Below are 22251 nucleotides of genomic sequence, written 5' to 3'. Positions count from 1 at the left end.
CTACCACAATTCATAATAAAAAAATATAACCCCTCGATATATATCTTTCTATTTTTTCTCTGACTTCCCTGGTGGCTCAGATGGTAAAGCATCTGTCTATGATGCGGGAGACCTGGGTTCGATCCCTGGGTTGGGAAGATCCCTTGGAGAAGGAAATGGCAATCCACTCCAGTACTATTGCCAGGAAAAGCCCATGGACAGAGGAGTCTGGTAGGCTACAGTCCATGGGGTCGCAAAGAGTCAGACACGAATTTTCATAAGTCTTTGATAGTTTTTTTCTTCCCCACCAAATATATTGTGAACACTCTCCTATGTCAACCACATGTGTCAACTCCAATTTTTTGGAGAAGAATTTGACAGGAAAGGATAGGGTGGGGGTGATGGCATAAGGCACTGTGGGTCTCCAGTGGGAAAGGCAGAGCCTGAGATTGAAGAGGGCAGCAGAGAGGTGAGAACAAAGCAGGCAAAGAAAATTCCACCCCCACATCTTTAGTAGTGGTCTCCCTGCTTACAATGAGGGGCCCAGGCTGGCTGGTCATTGGGGCTGAGCTATAAGGAAGTTTGATCTCTAGTTTTTGGCCTCTTACTGCAAAACTCCAGCCTAGTGAGGGGCACACATTTCTGGAATCAATGTGTGTGTGTGTGTGTGTATTTTTTTCATCTATAGGAATTCTTTTAAAAGGTTTTGACAAAATTCGACACTTATTTATGATAAGAACTCTCTAGAAAGTGGGCTAGAGGGAATCTGCTGCTACTGCTGCTGCTGCTAAGTCTCTTCAGTCCTGTCCGACTCTGTGCAACCCCATAGACGGCAGCCCACCAGGCTCCCCCATCCCTGGGATTCTCCTGGTAAGAACACTGGAGTGGGTTGCCATTTCCTTCTCCAGTGCATGAAAGTGAAAAGTGAAAGTGAAGTTGCTCAGTTGTGTCTGACTCTTCGCGCCACCAGGCTCCTCCGCCCATGGGATTTTCCAGGCAAGAGTACTGGAGTGGGGTGCCATTGCCTTTAAAGGCCATATATGGAAAACCCATGACAAACATTATCCTCAATAATGAAAAACTGAAAGAATTTCCTCTAAGATCAAGGACAAGATGAGCGTGTCCATCTTCTTTCACCACTTTGGTTCAGCATAGTTTTGGAATTGAGGTTAAATTGAATTTAACCACAGACCTTTTGTCTTCTAGGCCTATTGTGGGTAACCTTTGAAGACAGTAGTAAAAATGGGCCAACACCCACTTGACAATGACCTAGATAAGCCTTCCATTGGACTTACAGGATCTTAAAATCTGTGCTTCCTTGCTTACATGATATCAGGCTTCATGAGAAGAAATTTGACCTCTAGAAGTTGAGTATTGCCAATTCTTGCTGCTCTTCTTGCTTTGACGTCCTTTCCCTAACTCTTGGGTGCTTCTTTGTTCACTTTCTGTATATTTCATGGCCTTCCGTGTTCTTTCAAGCATCACCACGCGTTACCATGTTTCCATCCTCCTTTGCGCCATAATTGATGTTACCTGTATCTCACTTATTTTCGGCTCCACTGGCTGCTACTGGGTACCAAGTAACCCATTTCATAAACTCCTTGACGTTAAAGATTTCATGGATGCTGACAGAGTCACATCTTATTTTCTCAGATAATACATGTGCATACATGCATGCTCAGTCATGTCCAACTTTTGGGGATCCCAAGGATTGTAGCCAACAAGACTCCTCTGTCCATGGAGTTTGCCAAGCAAGAATACTGGAGTGGGTTGCCATTTCCTACTCCAGAGGATCTTCCCAACCCAGGGATTGAACCTGTGTCTCTTGAGCCTCCTGCATTGGCAGGTGGATTCTTCACCATTGTGCCATCTGGGAAGCCCCTCAGATGGTATATACTTATAAATAAATGTGAGGTTGATAAAGCCTTCAGGCTAAAAAAAAGAGCAGCCCAGTAGGGAAGCCCATTTTGGGAAGAACACTTTCAGATCCTAGTATAAGTAGCTATCTACAATGTCCATGCTACCTCCTGCCTTAAACAGTGACAATTTAGCAGGTCAGAGAGAAATTTGTGGCCTAACATTCTTTGAAGATAATTCTAAGACCGGATAAAGTTGGATAGAATTAAATCATCATCCTTGATACTGATTGATAGTGTTTACTTCCTTTTAGTAGGTGACGATTCGCCATTCTCTTTTCCATATCTGCTAAATAGTCATTTGTAAATCCATTCAGTTTAGACAGGAGAACGTGGGTCTGGCTCCATCTCAAGTTACCTCTTAATTTTTATTGTGAAATCATAGAGGTCAATGCTAGTAACTCAAAAAATATTGAAAACTTTTACAGGTGATGAGTGGGGATGTTTTTAGACTTTTCTATAGTAAGCTGTTATGAGAACAGTTTTAAGAAGCATTATTCATGGGCAAAAGACCATTAAGTAGCAAATGTGAGGGTGCCAGAGTATATTTTATTGCTCAAAGGAATATCTGAATACAAATAATGTGATTAATGACATACAATTTACTCCAAGAGGTTTTATTTTTTTTTTAAAATCTTTGCATAGAATCATAAATCTAGGGGGTGGTGTCTTGAGCAGTAATTTATTTTATTCTTCACTTTTAGATAGGAGGTTTCTTTTGCAACTCTTGGCATCTTCCCTGAAATATCAGACTTTTCACAGAAGCATTTGCACTGTTATATGGTATTTCTATAGCAAACAGTGGATTTAGAGAATGGATTGGAACGGGTGGGGGTGGGCAATAATGGAGTTGCTTTCTGCTTTAAGAAACTTGAAACTCAAATCTGCCTGTGGATGAGCCTAGTGTTGTTGCTGTTATTACTCAGTCATGTCTGACTCTTTGTGACCCCATGGACTGTAGCCTGCCAGGCTCCTCTGTCCATGGGATTTCCCAGGCAAAAATACTGAAGTGCATTGCCATTTCTTTCTCCAGGGGATCTTCCTGACCCAGGGATTGAACCCGGGTCTCCTGCACTGGCAGGCTGATTCTTTATCACTGCACCAATTACAACCAAAATAGAGCTCATTTCTAAACGGTCTAATGTTGAAAGATATTTTGTTTTTAAATAACTCAGCTTTAAATTTTATTACTTTGTAAAATATTTTTTTTCTGTTCCTTTCCTGACAGTCTTTTAGTTCTTAACTTCATTTAGTGAAGATTCTATGTCTCTTTGTATTCAATGCTCTAATAATCAATAACTATTTTTTCTTTTAGAAAAATTCTGAAGCTCACTGAACATATAACTGACAGAGATGCTCCTCTGGGCAATTTGGATAAATTAAAAACCCACTGTACTCTGGCAAATTAAAATATTTTATATATTGATAGTATTTTAATAAATATTGATTGAATATGTCGTGTGTGTGTGTATATGTGTGTGTGTATCCATACAACATCTTTTCTTGGCTCAGACCTTTACAAGAATTGTGAGAAGCAACCTTATGTGGCAGCCTGGATGGGAAGGGAGTTTCAAGGAGAATGGATAGTCTATGTTTGGCTGGGTCCTTTTGCTCTCCACCTGAAACTATCACTACATTATTAATCTGCTATATTCTAATATAAAGTAAAAAGTTTAAAAGTTAAAAAAAATTGCCAGAAGCAGCAAAATGGATGAGATTTGGCCTTCAGCCTCTTATTCACCCAAGGAGGGTGTGAAGTGGCACAAACTGGGTGGCTGTGGGAAAGAAATAACATACACTTGGATAACCTACACATTGGAGAATTGAATATTGACAAATGTGGATACTGGAAGAAAAACGCTCAAGTGTTCACCACTTATTAGAGACTCAAGCATGACCCTGCGAACTTGATTTTCATTTTAAAGCTGGGGGCACTGCCGTGAGATGGGTCGGGCGGGCTTCTTCTGGGCTGTTGTGACCTGCACGCGTCTGCCTTTCAGACCGCTGCGCTGGAGGAGAGCATGGCTTTGAACCACACGGCCCCACCCCCGGACGAGCGCCGGCCGCCTTATCTTCGCGATGGGGATCCCTTTGCTTCCAAGCTTTCCTGGGAAGCGGATTTAGTGGCTGGCTTTTACTTAACAATCATTGGTAAGTTTCCTTGTTTTCTTTCTCCGTGCAAAGGCTGCATCTAGAAAATTCACAGGCTGCTATGTTGACTTTGCACAAAGATGCAAACACTTAAGTGACTATTTTGTGATGAAGAGTGGGAGGAAGCAGGAAAAACGGGTGGCATCCGGCCATATTTATGTTTCATAGAAATGACTCCATTATCTTTCTTATTAGGGATAAATATTCCCTCGATAATCCAAGAAGCTTTACAGCAAAATACTTTATCTTGAGACTATTTCATTTTGATTGCTTTGGTAGTAGGTTTGTCTACCAAATAATAAAATTAATGATAAGGAGATCTTATTTAAAATAGAGTGCTTTTACTTTTTGAAAAGTGTTCTTGATATGATGATAAGAGTATAGGCTCAAAATGGACCTTAGAATGCATCTAATTTAGCCTCTGTTTTTTGCAATGGAGGGAACTCTGTCCCCATGCTACCGTCAGGAGGATCACACTGAGTTTGCTTCACCTAAAGTCAAGTCTGGCCATGATAGCATCACCAAGTGATTTTGGTGAGAGCTGAAAAAATGTCTGAATAATAAGTGGAAGTCAGTCCAGGGTCTAAAGTCTGTGTGCCTGATTCACAACGTGGTGCATCTTCTTACTGGCTTTGGCATCCAGCATGGTGGCCGCGAGTGGCTCCTCAGTACTTCTGACTTCTCCAAATTGAGATGTGTGTAGTGTAAATAGAAATCAGATACTGAAAACACAGGACCAGAAAAAATAATATAAAATAGCTCATTAATAATTTTAAACAATCGGCTACAGGTGGTGCTAGTGGTAAAGAACCTGCCTTTCAGTGCAGGAGACCAAGAGACGCCGGTTCGATCCCTGGTTTGGGAAGATCCCCTGGAGGAGGGCATGGCAATCCACTCCGGGATTTTTGCCTGGAAAATCCCATCGACAGAGGAGCCTGGCAGGCCACAATCTGTAGGGTCGTACAGAGTTGAGCACAACTGAAGCGACTTAGCATAGCACGCACAGCTAACCCATTAGGTTAAATAAATATATTTTCAAAATAAATATAATATTTTTATTTTGCTCGATATGACTACCAGAAAAAAATTAAATATGCATGTGACTCATATTTCTGGTTTCCATTATATTTCTATTGGACAGCACCAGTCTAGGTAATTGGATTTAACTGTAATATTTTTCTTACATTTAAAATCATTGTTTTAAATTTGAGTAACCAGCGTGCAGGTGGGTTACATCTTTAGGTATGTCTGCCTTTAATCTTTTCACATGTTGGGTCAAGCTTTCTCGATTTCTTTCTTTCTCTCCTCTCCCTTCTTTCCTCCTCCCATCTCTCTCATCTACTTATTACTGGCTAAGACTTTCATTTAACCTCCTGAAATTAGCCAAACTCATTAGAAAAGTCTGGAGACCCCTCTATGGTCAGTGCTTGAGGAAAAGGAATGAATGAAATTGAATTAGAAATTCTACTGCAAAGGGTTTTCCTGAGTCCTTGGTTTTGTTATTAGTTATTTTTATACTGACTTAAATTCTGTTTCTTATAAATGGACCTCCACATCCTTTCAAATACAACTGTATGGGCAAAGTGCCCATTCTTTGCCACTGTTTATGTTGCTGGAAACACAGCTGTGAATGTAATGGGCAAACTGCTCTGCCCACGCAGAGACTATCTGATAGTAAAATCCACATTGCATTTTTATTAAACGTAAGTACCTTCAGTGATCAGAAAAGACAGAAAAATAGACACCTTATAAATAGAATTTGTCTCAACCAGTTGTGAGGCATGAATTACAAAGTAGCACCTGTAACCTGACAGATTTCTCCAGATGACACAAAACAGAGAGGATGATTAGGGGTCTGAAGGAAAATCTACTGTAATATTCAAGTGGGAGTGCTGAGGAGGTGCCAGGAAAAGAGGTCCCCAAAGAATCCGGGAACAAAGGGAGCCTCAGATGACTCAGGGAGTCGAAGGTGGGACCAAACATATGTTCCCAGGTCTCTGTTCAGGGTGCAGCCAGATTCAGCTGGAGGGAAGGGGAGGCTGGACTCATCCTTGACCCAGTTTTGGGCTTGGTTCTGTACCTGATTCCCCCACTTCTAGGACAGGTGTAAGGATGTGCCCGGATTCTTTTAAGGAACCAGTGGAGTGACATTCTTGTGAAATACTAGAAGTCTTAAGGAAAACGAAAAAATAATGTGAGTTTGGAATAGAGGAGAAATAAACAAGAGACCCACTTCCATCCTCTGCTCTTTTCCTAGAAACAGTTCAAGGGTCTATATACAAGATCTAACATTTTTGTATTCATAGAAAGCGTCAGGATTGCCATCATCAAAAAAGTCTCCCTTGCTTTAGCTTTTACCTTCTTCATCTTCTTCTCCTTTAACTCTCATTAAAAATAAGCTTGTGTTCTGTTAATATTCCCCTATTAATAACTTATATGTAGCTTGTAGAGAGTTGACTATTTTTTGATAAGCTTTGGGCACTGGGTGAAGCCTTATGAATCAGTAGTAAAAATAATTTAAGAAAGGAAAAGTAAGAAATTCAGTATTCTCAAAAGAGAAGAAAAAGACAAAGGATGTTTAAATGATCTTTGTGTATCAAATGCGTATGCATAGTTACTGCTTTTAATCTTTTTGGATATGAAGTAGAAGCCACGTGTTTCTAATTTTTCCAGCCATGTTATCACTTTTTAATTTCCCAGTGTGCCTTGCTAGCTGGTTCCCTTTAATGAGACCTGGGTTTCATTTCAGTTGGTTTGCTCTGGAATCTCCACAGTCTCTTCTATTTTTTGCCTCTTCTGTCTTAAGAAAGCTAAAGAGGTTGTAATGGCCCACAAGGCCGCTCTGACGCCTGGAATTCACAATTTCCTAAGAGCACAATGCAGTTAGTGCCTGCTGTTTTCATACCATCAGCTGAAACACCCAGCTGTGAAACACACGGCTGCCCCTCAAATGAATTGTGGTGGAGAAGTAGAAGTTAAGATAGAAAAATCTGGGTTTCTCCTGTTAATACTCTCCTTATTCCTTACTACTAAAGGCAGCTGTACCAGATTCTCATTTATACACAGCTATGAAGCAAGAATTCCTGAAGAAATCTACTCTACATGTTAAGCTATGGAAGTAGGTGTATTCTTTTCTTCACTAAAGTCAGTAGGGATTGGGTCTTTTTGGATTTAAACTGGGTTTGCAAGAGCTTTTGAACAGTTATCATTGTAATGCCAAAGCTGATCAGTCATTAATAAAAGGATATTAAAAAGTGGGAACACATGGATACCATTGTTGGTAGGTTGGTGGGTTGACGGCCACCTTCTCTCCCTTTGGTGGGAGGGGGAGAGCCCACGTTACCAGTCGTCACCCACTTCCCCTCCATGCCTAGTCCAGTAGCAGCGGCAGACACCCAACGTCCATGTCCGCAGGATGCAAAAAGCCCTGGATATGTCTCCAGGAGATGAACCCTGTCCTTGCAGGGGGCCATGCCAACCCAATCTGGCCTCTGCCACTCCTGAATGCCAGTTCCCCCTCAGGAGTCCACAAGGAGAGTGAAAGCACCTCAGCTTGTTTGGGTCACTTCGTCTTCAGAATTTACTGATAGCCAAGGGGTTCACCCTTCTCATCAGAGGGAAGGAGTTTTTTCTATAAAGCCAGTACTCTAAAGATGGCTAAGGAGATGCTCCATCCTAGTGGCTAGTACAAGTACTGACCATGGGGATTCCCTCACCCTCCTGAGCTTCACTGGGAAATCAGTGGTTCCTTTTTCTGGGTAAGTGCAGTTTAATAACCCCTGACTCCTATCCTTTTTGGAGGCAACCCATCCCTTGCCTGTCACTTACACCTCATGCTTTTTATTTCATCTTCTTAACTTAGATTTTTATTTAGAGTCCTCTCACTACCCTCTTAAATCAATGGTGTCCGTTTTTGAAATTGAGAAGTGTTTCATATCCGAGGGAGCTCTAAATCCTAGTCTTAATGATGGAAATTTCTATTTTTCCTTGTAGGGATTCTGTCTACGTTTGGAAATGGGTATGTCCTTTATATGTCTTCTAGACGAAAAAAGAAGCTGAGACCTGCGGAAATCATGACTGTCAATTTAGCAGTCTGTGATCTGGGGATTTCAGGTAACACTGCCATGCCATTTCTCCTTTGAGGGTTTCAATGCCCAGTTATAAAGTCCTCACTGGCTCACAGATCACCCTACCCTCAGCTTCTTTTGCTTCTCTTTTCACAAGTCATCTTTGCAGAATCTGTGGTGAGTCAGCAGAGTGGTGTCTGGCCATAGAGGTTGACCATTTAGGGTGTATCGAGTCTTTTCAGTGTGCCAGGCATGTTCCATGCTGAGGATACAATTTGAAATGATACATGATGCTTCAGATACCTCATATGGTACGAGGCTAAATGATTCCAAAAACACACTTACAGACAGGCTGTAGATCACTATTTTGAGCTCTGTCACACCCGTCCCACTCTTATGGAAATCTGTTAAGCATCAAGGGAGTAAGGTCTCAGGCTAAAAGATGAGTCTGAGAGGTGAGTCTAGGTCTAGGAAGGTGGGAGGGCTGCCCTCGTAATGACATACTTAAGTGTGGCGTAGGGACTGAGTGTAAGAATAGGAAACTTTTAGTTCAATAGCACTTGAATTTGGCTGTACAAAAATATCACCTGGGGAACTTAAAACAAGAACGACAACTTATGGCTGAGTTTCAAACCCAGAAATTTTGATTTAATGCTTGAGAATGTTACTCTGACATCAGATTATTTAGGATTCGAAAATTAAAGCTTCCAGGTAAATTTGTGATGCAGCCAAAATTTTGAACCCCTGGTTTATTTCTTGCTTTTTGGGCCTCTCTGATTACCCAGCAAGGAGGAACTGGAAGATAATTTGTCTTTAACTGTAATTCATTTTTACAAAGATGAATGATTTGGGGGTAAATCACCTCCTTTTGGGTTCATCTATACAATCCCAATGTTGCCTCAGTAGTTCAGTTCAGTCACTCAGTCGTGTCCGACTCTTTGTGACCCCATGAATTGCAGCACGCCAGGCCTCCCTGTCCATCACCATCTCCCAGAGTTCACTCAGACTCATGTCCATCGAGTCCGTGATGCCATCCAGCCATCTCATCCTCTGTCGTCCCCTTCTCCTCCTGCCCCTAATCCCTCCCAGGATCAGAGTCTTTTCCAATGAGTCAAATCTTCACATGAGGTGGCCAAAGTACTGGAGCTTCAGCTTTAGCATCATTCCTTCCAAAGAAATCCCAGGGCTCTTCTTCAGAATGGACGGGTTGGATCTCCTTGCAGTCCAAGGGACTCTCAAGAGTCTTCTCCAACACCACAGTTCAAAAGCATCAATTCTTCGGCGCTCAGCCTTCTTCACAGTCCAACTCTCACATCCATACATGACCACAGGAAAAACCATAGCATTGACTACGTGGACCTTAGTTGGCAAAGTAATGTCTCTGCTTTTGAATATACTATCTAGGTTGGTCATAACTTTTCTTCCAAGGAGTAAGTGTCTTTTAATCTCATGGCTGCAGTCACCATCAGCAGTGATTTTGGAGCCCCCCAAAATAAAGTCTGACACTGTTTCCACTGTTTTCCCATCTATTTGCCATGAAGTGATGGGACAGGATGCCATGATCTTCGTTTTCTGAATGTTGAGCTTTAAGCCAACTTTTTCACTCTCCTCTTTCACTTTCATCAAGAGGCTTTTTAGCTCCTCTTCAATTTCTGCCATAAGGGTGGTGTCATCTGCCTCTCTGAGGTTATTGATATTTCTCCCGGCAATCTTGATTCCAGCTTGTGTTTCTTCCAGTCCAGCGTTTCTCATGATGTACTCTGCATAGAAGTTAAATAAGCAGGGTGACAATATACAGCCTTAACATACTCCTTGCCCTATTTGGAACCAGTCTGTTGTTCCATGTCCAGTTCTAACTGTTGCTTCCTGACCTGCATATAGGTTTCTCAAGAGGCAGGTCAGGTGGTCTGGTATTCCCATCTCTTTCAGAATTTTCCACAGTTTGTTGTGATCCACACAGTCAAAGGCTTTGGCATAGTCAATAAAGCAGAAATAGATGTTTTTCTGGAACTCTCTTGCTTTTTCCATGACCCAGCGGATGTTGGCCATTTGGTCTCTGGTTCCTCTGCCTTTTCTAAAACCAGCTTGAACAACAGGGAGTTCATGGTTCACGTACTGCTGAAGCCTGGCTTGGAGAATTTTGAGCATTACTTTACTAGCATGTGAGATGAGTGCAATTGTGTGGCAGTTTGAGCATTCTTTGGCATTGCCTTTCTTTGGGATTGGAATGAAAACTGACCTTTTCCAGTCCTGTGGCCACTGCAGAGTTTTCCAAATTTGCTGGCATATTGAGTGCAGCACTTTCAGAGCATCATCTTTCAGGATTTTAAATAGCTCAACTGGAATTCCATCACCTCCACTAGCTTTGTTCGTAGTGATGCTTTCTAAGGCCCACTTGACTTCACTTTCCAAGATGTCTGGCTCTAGATTAGTGATCACATCATCATGATTATCTGGGTCATGAAGATCTTTTTTGTACAGTTCTTCTGTGTATTCTTGCCAGCAGTGTTGCCTAGATACACACAAATATGTCTTTGGATCCCTATTTTCTGCTACGTAGCATGTGGTCTTAAGTTACTAGAATTGGGGAAATTGAGTTTGAACTGGAGAATCCCAGGGATGGCGGAGCCTGGTGGGCTGACGTCTATGGGGTTGCACAGAGTCGGACACGACTGAAGCGACTTAGCAGCAGCAGCGGCAGCAGCACACATCAACTCATCTTTCCACCAGAAATGTTTTAGCAGTTTCCCATCTAAGCATCCTTTAAAAAATATTTCCTGGTATTTGTTTCTCTCTTTGTAAGTAGATTTTTCTGCTACTGCCAATCTCTAAAAACATGGCTCAGTGGTAAGTGCTGATCCACTGAGTCAATATTTATCACCCAGCAGTGGATGTGCTGCCCTCTTACTGAGTTTGGATGATCTTGGTGATTTGGGAAGACTTTTCTCAGCATGGACAGGCTGAATATCGTCAGTTCTTTGGGAAATACACATGCATACTAAGAGGAGCATGACAGACCCGGTCCCTTTCTGTGAAAATAATAACGTTAAGATGCGCCTGGGGGTGATTTGCGAGGCTGCAAAATGAGTGCCATTTTCCATTTGGACACACGATGGCGGTGTCGCAACATGAATAATCGCGCTCCCGCTCAGCTCACCATGCTGCCCCCTAGTGATGCTTGAGTGAAACCGGCCAGTTCAGCCACATCCTTCATTTGTAGCGGATAGACGCTTACAGTTGAATTAGACTAGTCTGGGGCTTCCCGGGTAGTTCAGTGGGTAAAGATTCTGCCTGAAATGCAGGAGATGCAGGTTCAGTCTTGGGTAGGGAAGATCCCCTGGAGAAGGGCATGGCAACCCACTCCAGTACTTTTTCCTGGAGAATCCCATGGACAGAGGAAGCTGGCTGGCAATGGTCCAAAGGGTCCCAAAGAATTAGACATGACTGAAGCGACTGAGCGCACACAGCACGCATAATTGGCCGGGTCCATTGAAAATGCTTTCAACCGCGCAGGTCTGCTCTAGGATTGTATAAACCACCTGCTCTGCATATCTCTTAGAGTAATTCACCAGGAAGCGTTTTCTTACATGGGTTAGTTTTCTCTGATCAACTCAGACCGTTTTTTCCAACCTCTGGATCTCTCTCTCTCTCTTTTTTAATTTAATTAATTAATATAATTTAATTAATTCATTTTTGGCTGTGCTGGGTCTTCATTGCTGTGTGAGCTTTCTCTAGTTGCAGTGAGCAAGAGCTGCTCTCCAGTTGTGGGGCACGGGCTTCTCATTGCAGTGGTTTTTCTTGTTGCAGAGCACGGCCTCAAGAGCAGAGGCTCAGGAGTTGCAACACAGTAGCTGATCTGAGGCATGTGGAATCTTCCTGGATCAGGGACTGAACCTGTGTCTCCTTCATCAGCAGGCAGATTCTTTACCACTGAGCCACCAGGGAAACCCTGGATATCTCTCAATACATTTTTTCCTTCCAATAAGTCTTAAAAATGTTTATTTTTAAAAAATGTTTATGTATTTTAAATTTTTTCCTTGCTTTAATATGTTCATTATAAAGCACCTTGAGAAACACATCCTAGAGACCAGATTTGTTTCATCTACACAACTAATATTTGTTGTTTAAATATCAATGGCTCTCAATCATGAATATGTATCACAATCATCTGGGGAGATAAAAAGTATACTGTAATGGCTTAGCTTTCTCGAGATAAATTAAATCAGATTATTTGGGAGGTGGAACTCTGGACACTGATATTTAAAATTAAGCAAAGCAAAGCAAAACAAAACAGGAAAATACTCCAGTGATTTTAATGTGCAGCTGGGGTTGGGGAGAGACATTTCCAAAATATTCATCAAATCCCTTTGGCGTGGACTTCCTTGGTGATCCAGTGGTTGAAAATATGCCTGCTTACACTGGGGACATGGGTTCGTTCCCTGGTCTGGGAAGATTCTACATGCCTCGGGGCAACTAAGCCCATGCGCAGCAACTCCTGAGCCCCCTGAGCTCTAGAGCTGCCATGGCAATGAGCAGCCTGAGCACCGCAATTAGACAGTAGCCCCCACGCTCTGCAACTAGAAAAAGCCGCACACAGTAACAAGGACCCAGTGCAGCCAGAAGCAAACACACACACACACACACAAATAAATAAAATGTAAAACAGTGCTTTGACATCCCAAAGGTTCTAGATGACATCCCAGAGGTTAAAGGCTCTACTCTAGACAGAAGCCTAACATATCTGTTTTGCTGACGGATCCCAGACACAACAGACATTACTGTACTCCATCAAGTCACTGTCAATTGCCTTTTTTGGCTGCCTTTAGCACCACCCATGGTGACCCCAATCCAGTACTCTTGCCTGGAAAATCCCATGGGTGGAGGAGCCTGGTAGGCTGCAGTCCATGGGGTAGCTAAGAGTCGGATACGACTGAGTGACTTCACTTTCACGCATTGGAGAAGGACATGGCAACCCACTCCAGTGTTCTTGCCTGGAGAATCCCAGGGATGGGGGAGCCTGGTGGGCTGCCGTCTCTAGGGTCGCACAGAGTCGGACACGACTGAAGGGACTTAGCAGCAGCAGCAGCAGCACCGCCCAGCAGACCCTTAGCTCAAACTCTGAGTTTGCTGTTGGCCCTGCCTAGAATGTTTTCCCTCTAAACGTTTGCTTGAGTTCTGGGCCACTGATTTAGCATCCACCTACACCTCACATTCACAGAGAGGTCTTCCCTGATCTGACTGAAAACAGCAGATTCTGTCTCTCTCCTTCCTCTGTATCATTTTTCTTCCCACCACTCAGCATAAGCCAGCATTCCGTCATATCGTATCTTGCAAATTATTGTTTGGTCTCCTCTGTTAAAAATGAATCTGTTCATCTTGATCTCCACATTGTCCTCTAGCACCATGTACATAATGAGCATTAAATAATTATTTGTTGAACAAAACAAGAACTCTTTTACATTGGGTTTCCCTACTGACAATGGAGTGTAGACCCAACAGGATTAGAAAGCTCTGAGATGAAGCTGCTCAGTCTAGTTAGTTGCAGTATGGCACCGGCTGTGTAGACAGCTAGAGGTGATGTGTGTCTAGCTTATAAAAGCACCCGATAAAGATGAGTTACTTGATTGAACTAACAGTGTACCAAGGGAGGGTACTCCTGGGAAGGGTGGAAGGGGCCAGCATTTGCAGGCTGTGAATGTCAGTTACTTGGGTTTTCTAACGCATGAAGGTTGGGGAACCCTCTTTTGATAGGTGGATCAGATACAGGCTTTGGAAAGCTTCCTCAGCCGTTCTCTTCAAGAAGGGGGGAGATTGAATATATATTGGATAAGGAGGGTGCAGGGTGTCAATTAAAATAGAAGACTGCTTTCTAGAAAGAAACAAAACAAGCTGATGAAGGCTAAAGGGATAAATAGTTTAAATCCTAGAGATCTGGGTCTGGTTGTAAACAAATTGGACCTAATGTTTCCCAAAATAGCTCCCTCGTGTCTGCCTAGGATAAGACTCCACAACGAGTTGGATGGGCGGGGTAGAGTTTAACCAGAGGGAACGTCCCTTGACAAGTCACTTGGCGCTCTAGTTGTAGGCAAACCGTTCACCATCATCTCTTGCTTCTGTCACCGCTGGGTGTTCGGCTGGATTGGCTGCCGCTGGTATGGATGGGCTGGATTTTTCTTTGGCTGTGGAAGTCTTATCACTATGACTGCTGTCAGCCTGGACCGATACCTGAAAATCTGCTATTTATCATATGGTAAGTAGGAAGGTTTCTATTCCCTGAGAGTCGAATCTAGGTGGATTGTCAGAGCGGTACCTGTTTTACCCAGAGATAATAAACAAAGATTATGAATACACTCAGAGACTAGGAGTATTTCTACTCATAGCCTATCTTGTTCTAACTTACGCTTAAAGACTCGAACCTGTGTCCATGTAGGTTTCTTTCAATGCTATTTTTTATAGGAATGTCTGGTGTTTCGCTACGATGCTTTTATGAGAGTATCATCTCTTTGTATAAAGTGTGTAAGCTTTTACTGTGTTATGCCATGTAAGCAAAATAAATAAAATGCACTGAAAGGATACTGGGTCCAAGATGTTTTAGCTGTTTCCCCGAGTAGTAAGTATAATTATATGGAAAGATTTTTCTGATTCTCCTTTAGCACTCAGGCTCCCCGTGGCTGCAGAGATGAGGAATTCTCCTCCAGGTTAGAGAACCAAGCCTGCAGGAAAGGACACACGTACGAAATACCAGCCAACATTCTTTTTGTGGTCTTGGTATGTAGAAAGAGCAGTGGGTAAGAGAATCGGTTAGGGGTGAGCCAGCCATAAACACCCTTTCAGAGTCTAGTGATCAGATTTTAATGATAAGACCATTCTACATGGGAAAAATAAATTTTTAATACTTTGGCTTCTTGGGCTTCTGGAAAAATTGTTGAACCCGAAAGAGACACATTTGGCCCTTTAAATTTAATATTGAGAACTAGGTGCAACCAGAGAATGATACTGGTTCACGCTATACTGCTTTGTTCATCAGTCTCAATCAGCTTGGTGATTGTCACCATGGAGACAGAACATGGCCTGGAGCCCAAAATGGAAAAGATCAAGTTGATGTGACACTCTCAATGGGGTAGAATTTTTCTTTATATTTTAAAAGTTTACAAGCCTAAATTAAAAACAAAATATACAGGAGGTTGGGGTGGGGGATAGGGTCATGGTCCAATGTGTGCACCATCCAGCGCTCATCTTTAAGAAAAATTTCGCATCGCTTTTTCTAACAGTTTAGAATCTGCAACAGAAATAACTTGAATCAAAAATTCCAATAAAATACAAAAAATACAATTATACCTATTCTGGATGATATCAGAGTCAATTTTTTTCTAAAAACTTATTTTTGATCATGTCAAGTAAATTTTAAATATACCTATAGATTTTACAGATGAAGAAGCAAAAAGTTCAATTTCCTGAAGATATTTGAGGAATACTAAACCTCAATGTCTCTGCTTTTTAAATATTTTCTTAACTTCAGGCTTCGGGTCCAATATAGAGATAATGTTGCTCACCCCCCAGAATCACTGCAGGGCACAACTCCCGTGGGAACTGTATATGCTTTCCAGCTTCTTCTAAGATTGATTCTCGATAGTCTGGTTTCATCATTTGATTTGTTGCACAATTAAACCCTCCACACAGTATCTTGGAATGTTGGAATTAGAAAGTCGCTTGGGGCCATGCAGACCTTTCCCCCATGCAATGGGATAAAGTGTTTTAAGGCATCCCTGACAGACAGCCACCTGGCCTCTTCTTGAGTAATTCCAGTGACCAGTGACGGGGAGCTTACTACTGCACAAGGCAGCCCATTCTCTGATTGGTCTGCTCTGGTTGTTACAATGTTATTCCTTATATTGAGACAAAACTGCTTCCCAGTAACCTCCACCCATTGGTCCTAGTTCTGACTGCTGGAGCATCACAGAACCAATCTACTAATCTACTCCCTCCTGTACTTGACAGCCTTTCACCATAACCGAATGTAAGTATAAAACACCTCACCAAGCAACCCTCACCGTAAACGCTTCTACATATGCTTATGCACGTTCCTGTAAATTTATATAATTATCCGTGCCAATGTTTTCTGCGTTATAATGGATAACCAAGAGCTGACAGATATCGTGGCTACCTGATTGTTACTCCTATCTGGTGGGTCCATGAGATTTGCATTTTATGACGATGTCTATTTGAAAAAAAAATAGAGACGAAGGAAACCATCTGTTACGTTTCTTGTTAGTGCCAAATGAAACCAACACAGGAGTGAATATTCATGTCAACGTAGTCCTTCATAGTTTGCAAAGGAGACCTGGCATGGTTCATTTCACCCTTCTCGAAATCTGTAAGCAGTAGATTTTTATTTCCTCCATTTTACTGCTAAGAACACTGACGTCTGGAAAGGTTACGTGAAGCGGGTCAAATACTAGAAATGAGAAGGATTAGGCCCTTCTGATTTTCTCAGACCTCACGTGACGCTAAGCAGAGTCTGTGCTGAAGAAATCATTTGGCTTTTATTAAATATGATTCAATATTTCTTCTCTGCTACCAAAACCCAAGGCAGGTAGGAGCCACCTCTATGGCTCTTTGGGTTCCAGGCAATAAATGGGGTGGAGGTAACTTCCTGTAGAGGCTGAAGCCCTAGAGCAGGCTGACCTGTCTTTGGTGGTGGTATTGAACTTTGTAAAATGATCACTAGTGCGTTACAGCTTTCCTTAACTGACTGCACTGTTTCTGCCTCTTGGAATGATCTTTTGGCTAACGGAAACCAGTGCTGAAACACGGAGTGTTTTTTTTTTTTTTCCTTTGTTTTTCTGAAAATATTTTCACAGAATTACTTTTGCAGAGCATGGTATGTTCTACCTAGGTTCCCCACTTCTCCACCTTTGGCTGTGAGTGTGACTGTTGTGTTAATAACATTGGAAGAGTGAAAATCTGCTCTCACCCAACCCTTATGACATTACCCCACTCGGTCATGACCCTGGCATCCACCCCCACTCCTCGAGTTCTTAGGTGAGAGGCACACAAGCCTTTTGGAAGAAGGATATTTTAAAGACACAAACAGTGTCTTCTCATTTCTCCCCCAAAGGACTCTACCTCTGATGAACCCTTAACACATGCTTTTTGGGGCTCCATTTGTATATTCCGCCAGTTAGCCTCTTATCCTGGATAAGAGCTCCAAGGTCATTCTGGATATTTTCCCAAGATCTTCCACTGTCTTCAGCATTCTCTCATCTTTTTACCGCCACCTCTCCCCAGCTTTTGTCACGTCCCCCTCCCAAGGCTCCCAGATGCCTAGAGAAAACGTTCCCTGTGAAATCACTTCCTGTTTTATTCTCTTGGAAAAAGAGCCCAAGCTCTGGAGCTCTCCTTCCCTCCACCCAACTCTCCCTCCGGCTTTGGTTACTGACCACGTCTCCCAGAATCCAATGGATCAACTCTTTGGATGTGGAATTTGACCTGTCGAGGGGAGGTGTCTGGGTGGAGGGCAGATTACATCCTGATAATGCTCTTCTTCCACCTCCAGGGATTTGGCTGAAAAGAAAGCACGCCTACATCTGCCTGGCGGTCATCTGGGCCTATGCTGCCTTCTGGACCACCATGCCCTTGGTAGGTCTGGGGGACTACGCACCTGAGCCCTTCGGAACTTCCTGCACCCTGGACTGGTGGCTGGCCCAGGCCTCAGTAGGGGGCCAGATTTTCATCCTGAACATCCTCTTCTTCTGCCTCTTGCTCCCAACGGCTGTGATCGTGTTTTCCTATGTGAAGATCATTGCCAAGGTTAAGTCCTCATCCAAAGAAGTAGCTCATTTTGACAGTCGGATCCATAGCAGCCATGTGCTGGAAGTGAAACTGACCAAGGTAACTGCAGTCATAATTTATAGACATGTTCTGTAATCAATTAAAACTTCACAGGGAGAAGAAGCTAGGGAATGTTGAAGACTGGGAGAACTTCAAATGCCCTCTGTTTATGTCCTTCTGAACTTGGTTTTTATTTATTTAAACCTTTGTAGTATCCCTTGTGTCTCTATCAGTCTCATTTACACACACTTTTAATATCTACCAAATTTATACAGTGGATCTACTGGGGGCTTATTTCCTCTATTGAATAGGATATTATTGATTTTTAAACATTATTTCACCAATAAGAATAATAACTTTTATGACTCATAAAATGCCTCGGTATTTAATGTTTCGTATGGACTTTGGTCTGGAGGAGGGCATGGCAACCCACTCCAGTATTCTTGCCTGGAGAATCCCATCAACAGAGGAGCCTGGTGGGCTATAGTCCACAGGGTCACAAAGAGTCGGACACGACTGAAGTGACTGAGCAGGCACGCACACATGGACTTTGATGGGCATGATTATGGACATTCCTTATTTATACAGTAAGAGCTTACTGTGTCTGCTTCCCTATGGGTTCTTCACACAAGAGGAGTTTCTGCAGCATTGAGTCCCTTGGCAAATGCTAGTCTCAGAGTTGGCAGTCCTTCAAATATGAGTGTTAGTTGCTCAGTCATGTCCAACTCTTTGCAACACCATGGATGTAGCCTGCGAGGCTCCTCTGTCCATGGAATTTCCCGGGCAAGGATGGGTAGCCATTCCCTTCTCCAGAGGGTCTTCCCCACCCAGAGATCTAACCCAGGTCTCCTGCACTGCAGGTAGATTCTTTACTACCTGAGCCATCAGATATTGTGGTGCCTGTAAAAGAGCAGATGATCTGGAAACAGACAAGGGTTTGGATTTTTTGCAAGGCTTGTGACCCAGAGGTAGATACTTTGAATCTTGTGTAACGGGGATAGTAACATCTGTCTCTCTGGGCTGTGGTGGGAATTCAGTGAAATAAGCCTATTATCCTGTCATCTGGTGCGTAGATGATGGTAAAGACACCATCGGTTGGTTGGTTTAGTCGCTAAGTTGTGTCCGACTCTTTTGTGATCTCATGGACTGTAGCCTGCCAGCTTCCTCTGTCCATGGGATTTTGCAGGCAAGAATACTGGAGTGGGTTGCCATGTCCTTCTCCAGGGGATCTTCCTGACCCAGGAACTGAATCCTTGTCTCCCGCATTTCCTGCACTGGCAGACACTTTGAGCCACCAGGGGAGCCCAAAGAAACTGTAGCTCCGCTTTTCTTTCCTGACTTGTAGGAATTCAAGTAAAGCCTAATGCAAGTGGTGTGTACGCTTTCATTACACCTGACCTTTACATTGAAAAATAGTTTTCAGCAATCTCAATATAAATGCCATGTTGCACCATCAAGTTGTTTTTTTTTTTCTGTTTCTTTTCTTTTTTTAATTTTTTTTATTGAAGGATAATTGCTTTACAGAATTTTGTTGTTTTCTGTCAAACCTCAACGTGAATCAGCTATAGGTATACATACATCCCCTGCCTTTTGAACCTCCCTCCCATCTCCCTCCCCAACCCACCCCTCTAGGTTGATACAGAGACCCTTTTTGAGTTTCCCTGAGCCATACAGCAAATTCCCGTTGGCTATCTATTTTACATATGATAATGCAAGTTTCCGTGTTACTCTTTCCATACAGCTCACCCTCTCCTCGCCTCTCCCCATGTCCATAAGTCTGTTCTCTATGTCTGTTTTGCCATTGCTGCCCTGTAAATAAATTCTTCAGTACCATTCTTCTAGATATATGCATTAGAGTATGATATTTATCTTTCTCTTTCTGACTCACTTCACTCTGTATAGTAGGTTCTGGGTTCATTCACCTCATCAGAACTGACTCAAATGCGTTCTTTTTTATGGCCGAGTAATATTCCATTGTGTATATATACCACACTTTCTTTACCCACTCATCTGTTGAGGGACATCAAGGTTGCTTCCATGTTCTAGCTATTGTAAATAGTAGTGCAGTGCACATTGGGATGCATGTGTCTTTTTCAATTTTGGTTTCCTCAGGGTTTAGGCCTAGGCATGGGATTGCTGGGTCGTATGGTGGTTTTATTCCTAGTTTTTTAAGGAATCTCCATACCGTCTTCCATAGTGGCTGTATCAATTTACATTTCCACCAACAGTGCAAGAGCGTTTCCTTTTCTCCACACCCTCTCCAGCATTTATGGTTTGTAGACCTTTTGATGATGGCCATTCTGACTGGTGTGAGGTGATATCTCATGTAGTTTTGATTTGCATTTCTCTAATAATGAGCGGTGTTGAGCATCTTTTCATGGGTTTGTTAGCCATCTGTATGTTTTCTTTGGAGAAATGTCTGTTTAGGTCTTTTTCCCACTTTTTGATTGGGTTGTTTGTTTTTCTAGTATTGAGTTGTATGAAAGTGAAAAGAAAGTGAAGTTGCTCAGTTGTGTCTGACTCTTTGAGACCCCATGGACTGTAGCCCACTGGGCTCCTCCATCCATGGAATTTTCCAGGCAAGAGTACTGGAGTGGGGTGCCATTTCCTTCTCCAGGGGATCTTCCTGACGCAGGGGTTGAACCCAAGTCTCCTGCATTGCAGGCAGATGCTTTACCGTCTGAGCCACCAGGGAGTTGTATGAGCTGCTTGTATATTTTGGAAATTAATCCATTGTCAGTTGTTCCATTTGCTACTATTTTCTCCCATTCTGAGGGTTGTCTTTTCACCAATCAGTGTTTTTAATATTGGTACACTCTAGTTTCTGTCTTATAATTGAAAGATAAAAGTTGATGTAAGGACTTCCCTATGGGTTCAGTTGTTAAGACTTCAAAGGTTCAAGTATGGGGAGTGTGGGTTCAATCACTGGTTGGGGAACTAAGATCCCACATTCTTCATGATGGGGTCCAAAAAAAAAAAAACCAAACAAACATGGAAGTTCTAATCCTTCTGGTATCCCAATCCATCATGTTGATTGATAACCATCTTCAAGTTTCCTTGCAACCTACCCTGGAGACTGCTGGCCTCAGGACCCAGGAGTAACACAGTTCCCTCCAGACCACAAGTAGCTTCCTACTAAGGCAAAATTTTTGTCCAAGCAATAGTTTTCGTCCCCCATTTCAGAGTTCTTAATGTGCAAGGACCTATTTGTTGCACAGTGTGAGCTAGAGATTTTTTCTTTTTTCTTTTGGCCTCATTACGTGGCTTGTGGGATCTTAGTTCCCCAACCAGGGATTGAACCTGGGCCAGGACAATGACAGGGTCAAGTGTTAAGCACTGGACCACCAGCGAATTCTCATGAGCTAGAGATTCTTGATGGTTCCAATTGATCTCTACTCCCTAAACTCCACATTTGAGTAGGAGGCAGTCTGAAAGAAGTTTTCATCATTATAAATCTATACTGATAACCTTAAAATAGAGCCAAAAGTAACCTAAAAATAGATGCTGGACAAAAATGCAGCATCAGGAATCATGATCTACTTCTAGCTTATAATCAGGTGTTAAGTAAGAAAAATATTTCCATAAATGCAGGATCGTGAATTAAGCTCCTCATTTCCCATTCTTCCTTTAGCTCTTGTCTGTGATGCAAAAAAAAAAAAAAAAATTAATGCCAATAAATTAATCCAAGTTAAATGTGGATTTCACTTCCTCCAAATATTACTTGGTACCAAGTTTGTTCTAGGAGGGCTTCCCAGGTGGCGTGAGCAGTAGTAGTAAAGAACCTGCCTGCCAATGCAGGAGACATAAGAGACACAGGTTTGATCCCTGGGTTGGGAAGATCCCCTGAAGGAGGGCATGGCTACCCACTCCCATATTCTTGCCTGGAGAATCCCATGGACAGAGGAGCCTGGCAGGCTACAGTACATAGGGTTGCAAAGCATCGGACATGACTGAAGCGACTTAGCACGCATACGTTGTTCTAGAAACTGGGTGAATACAAAAGAGATAACGTGTTTGTTTTCAACAGTTCGTGGAGGTATGCCCAGGGAACAAGATGATGTCTGTCACACGGGTGTCTGATCTCAGTTAGCCTTGCAGCCCTGTATGTCATAAAGGCATGACATGAAGCTACTGAGATGTCACACGGCGTCCTCTCCTCCTTCCATCCCTCAGGGTTACTGGCTTTGAGACGTTTGGCTGCTCTTGAGCAGTGAGTCTAGATCCACCTACCCATGAGGTCCTTCTCCCGTTTCTCTGAGTCTGTTACTCATCAGCCTCTCTCTCCTTAGTTGAATTCCTCGGCTCAA

The 22251-nt window shown here is 42.7% G+C and overlaps 1 protein-coding gene across 1 annotated transcript in view; it reads left to right on the top strand.

Annotated features, from left to right (window-relative positions):
• Nucleotides 1-3916: 3916 nt before the first annotated feature.
• OPN5 (opsin 5) overlaps nucleotides 3917-22251 on the top strand; it is a 32688-nt gene continuing 14353 nt past the window's right edge. Inside the window, exons 1-4 of the mRNA XM_052649690.1 lie at nucleotides 3917-4046; nucleotides 8040-8159; nucleotides 14193-14363; nucleotides 17670-18004. Of these exons, the coding sequence (XP_052505650.1) occupies nucleotides 3917-4046; nucleotides 8040-8159; nucleotides 14193-14363; nucleotides 17670-18004 (756 nt within the window). The remainder of the gene's footprint in view (nucleotides 4047-8039; nucleotides 8160-14192; nucleotides 14364-17669; nucleotides 18005-22251) is intronic.

The sequence above is a fragment of the Budorcas taxicolor genome, chromosome 11 (genome assembly GCF_023091745.1).
Source record: "Budorcas taxicolor isolate Tak-1 chromosome 11, Takin1.1, whole genome shotgun sequence".
Taxonomy (NCBI): Eukaryota; Metazoa; Chordata; class Mammalia; order Artiodactyla; family Bovidae; genus Budorcas; species Budorcas taxicolor.
Note: the sequence above shows the minus strand (reverse complement) of the source record. Positions and strands in the feature narration are given on the sequence as shown.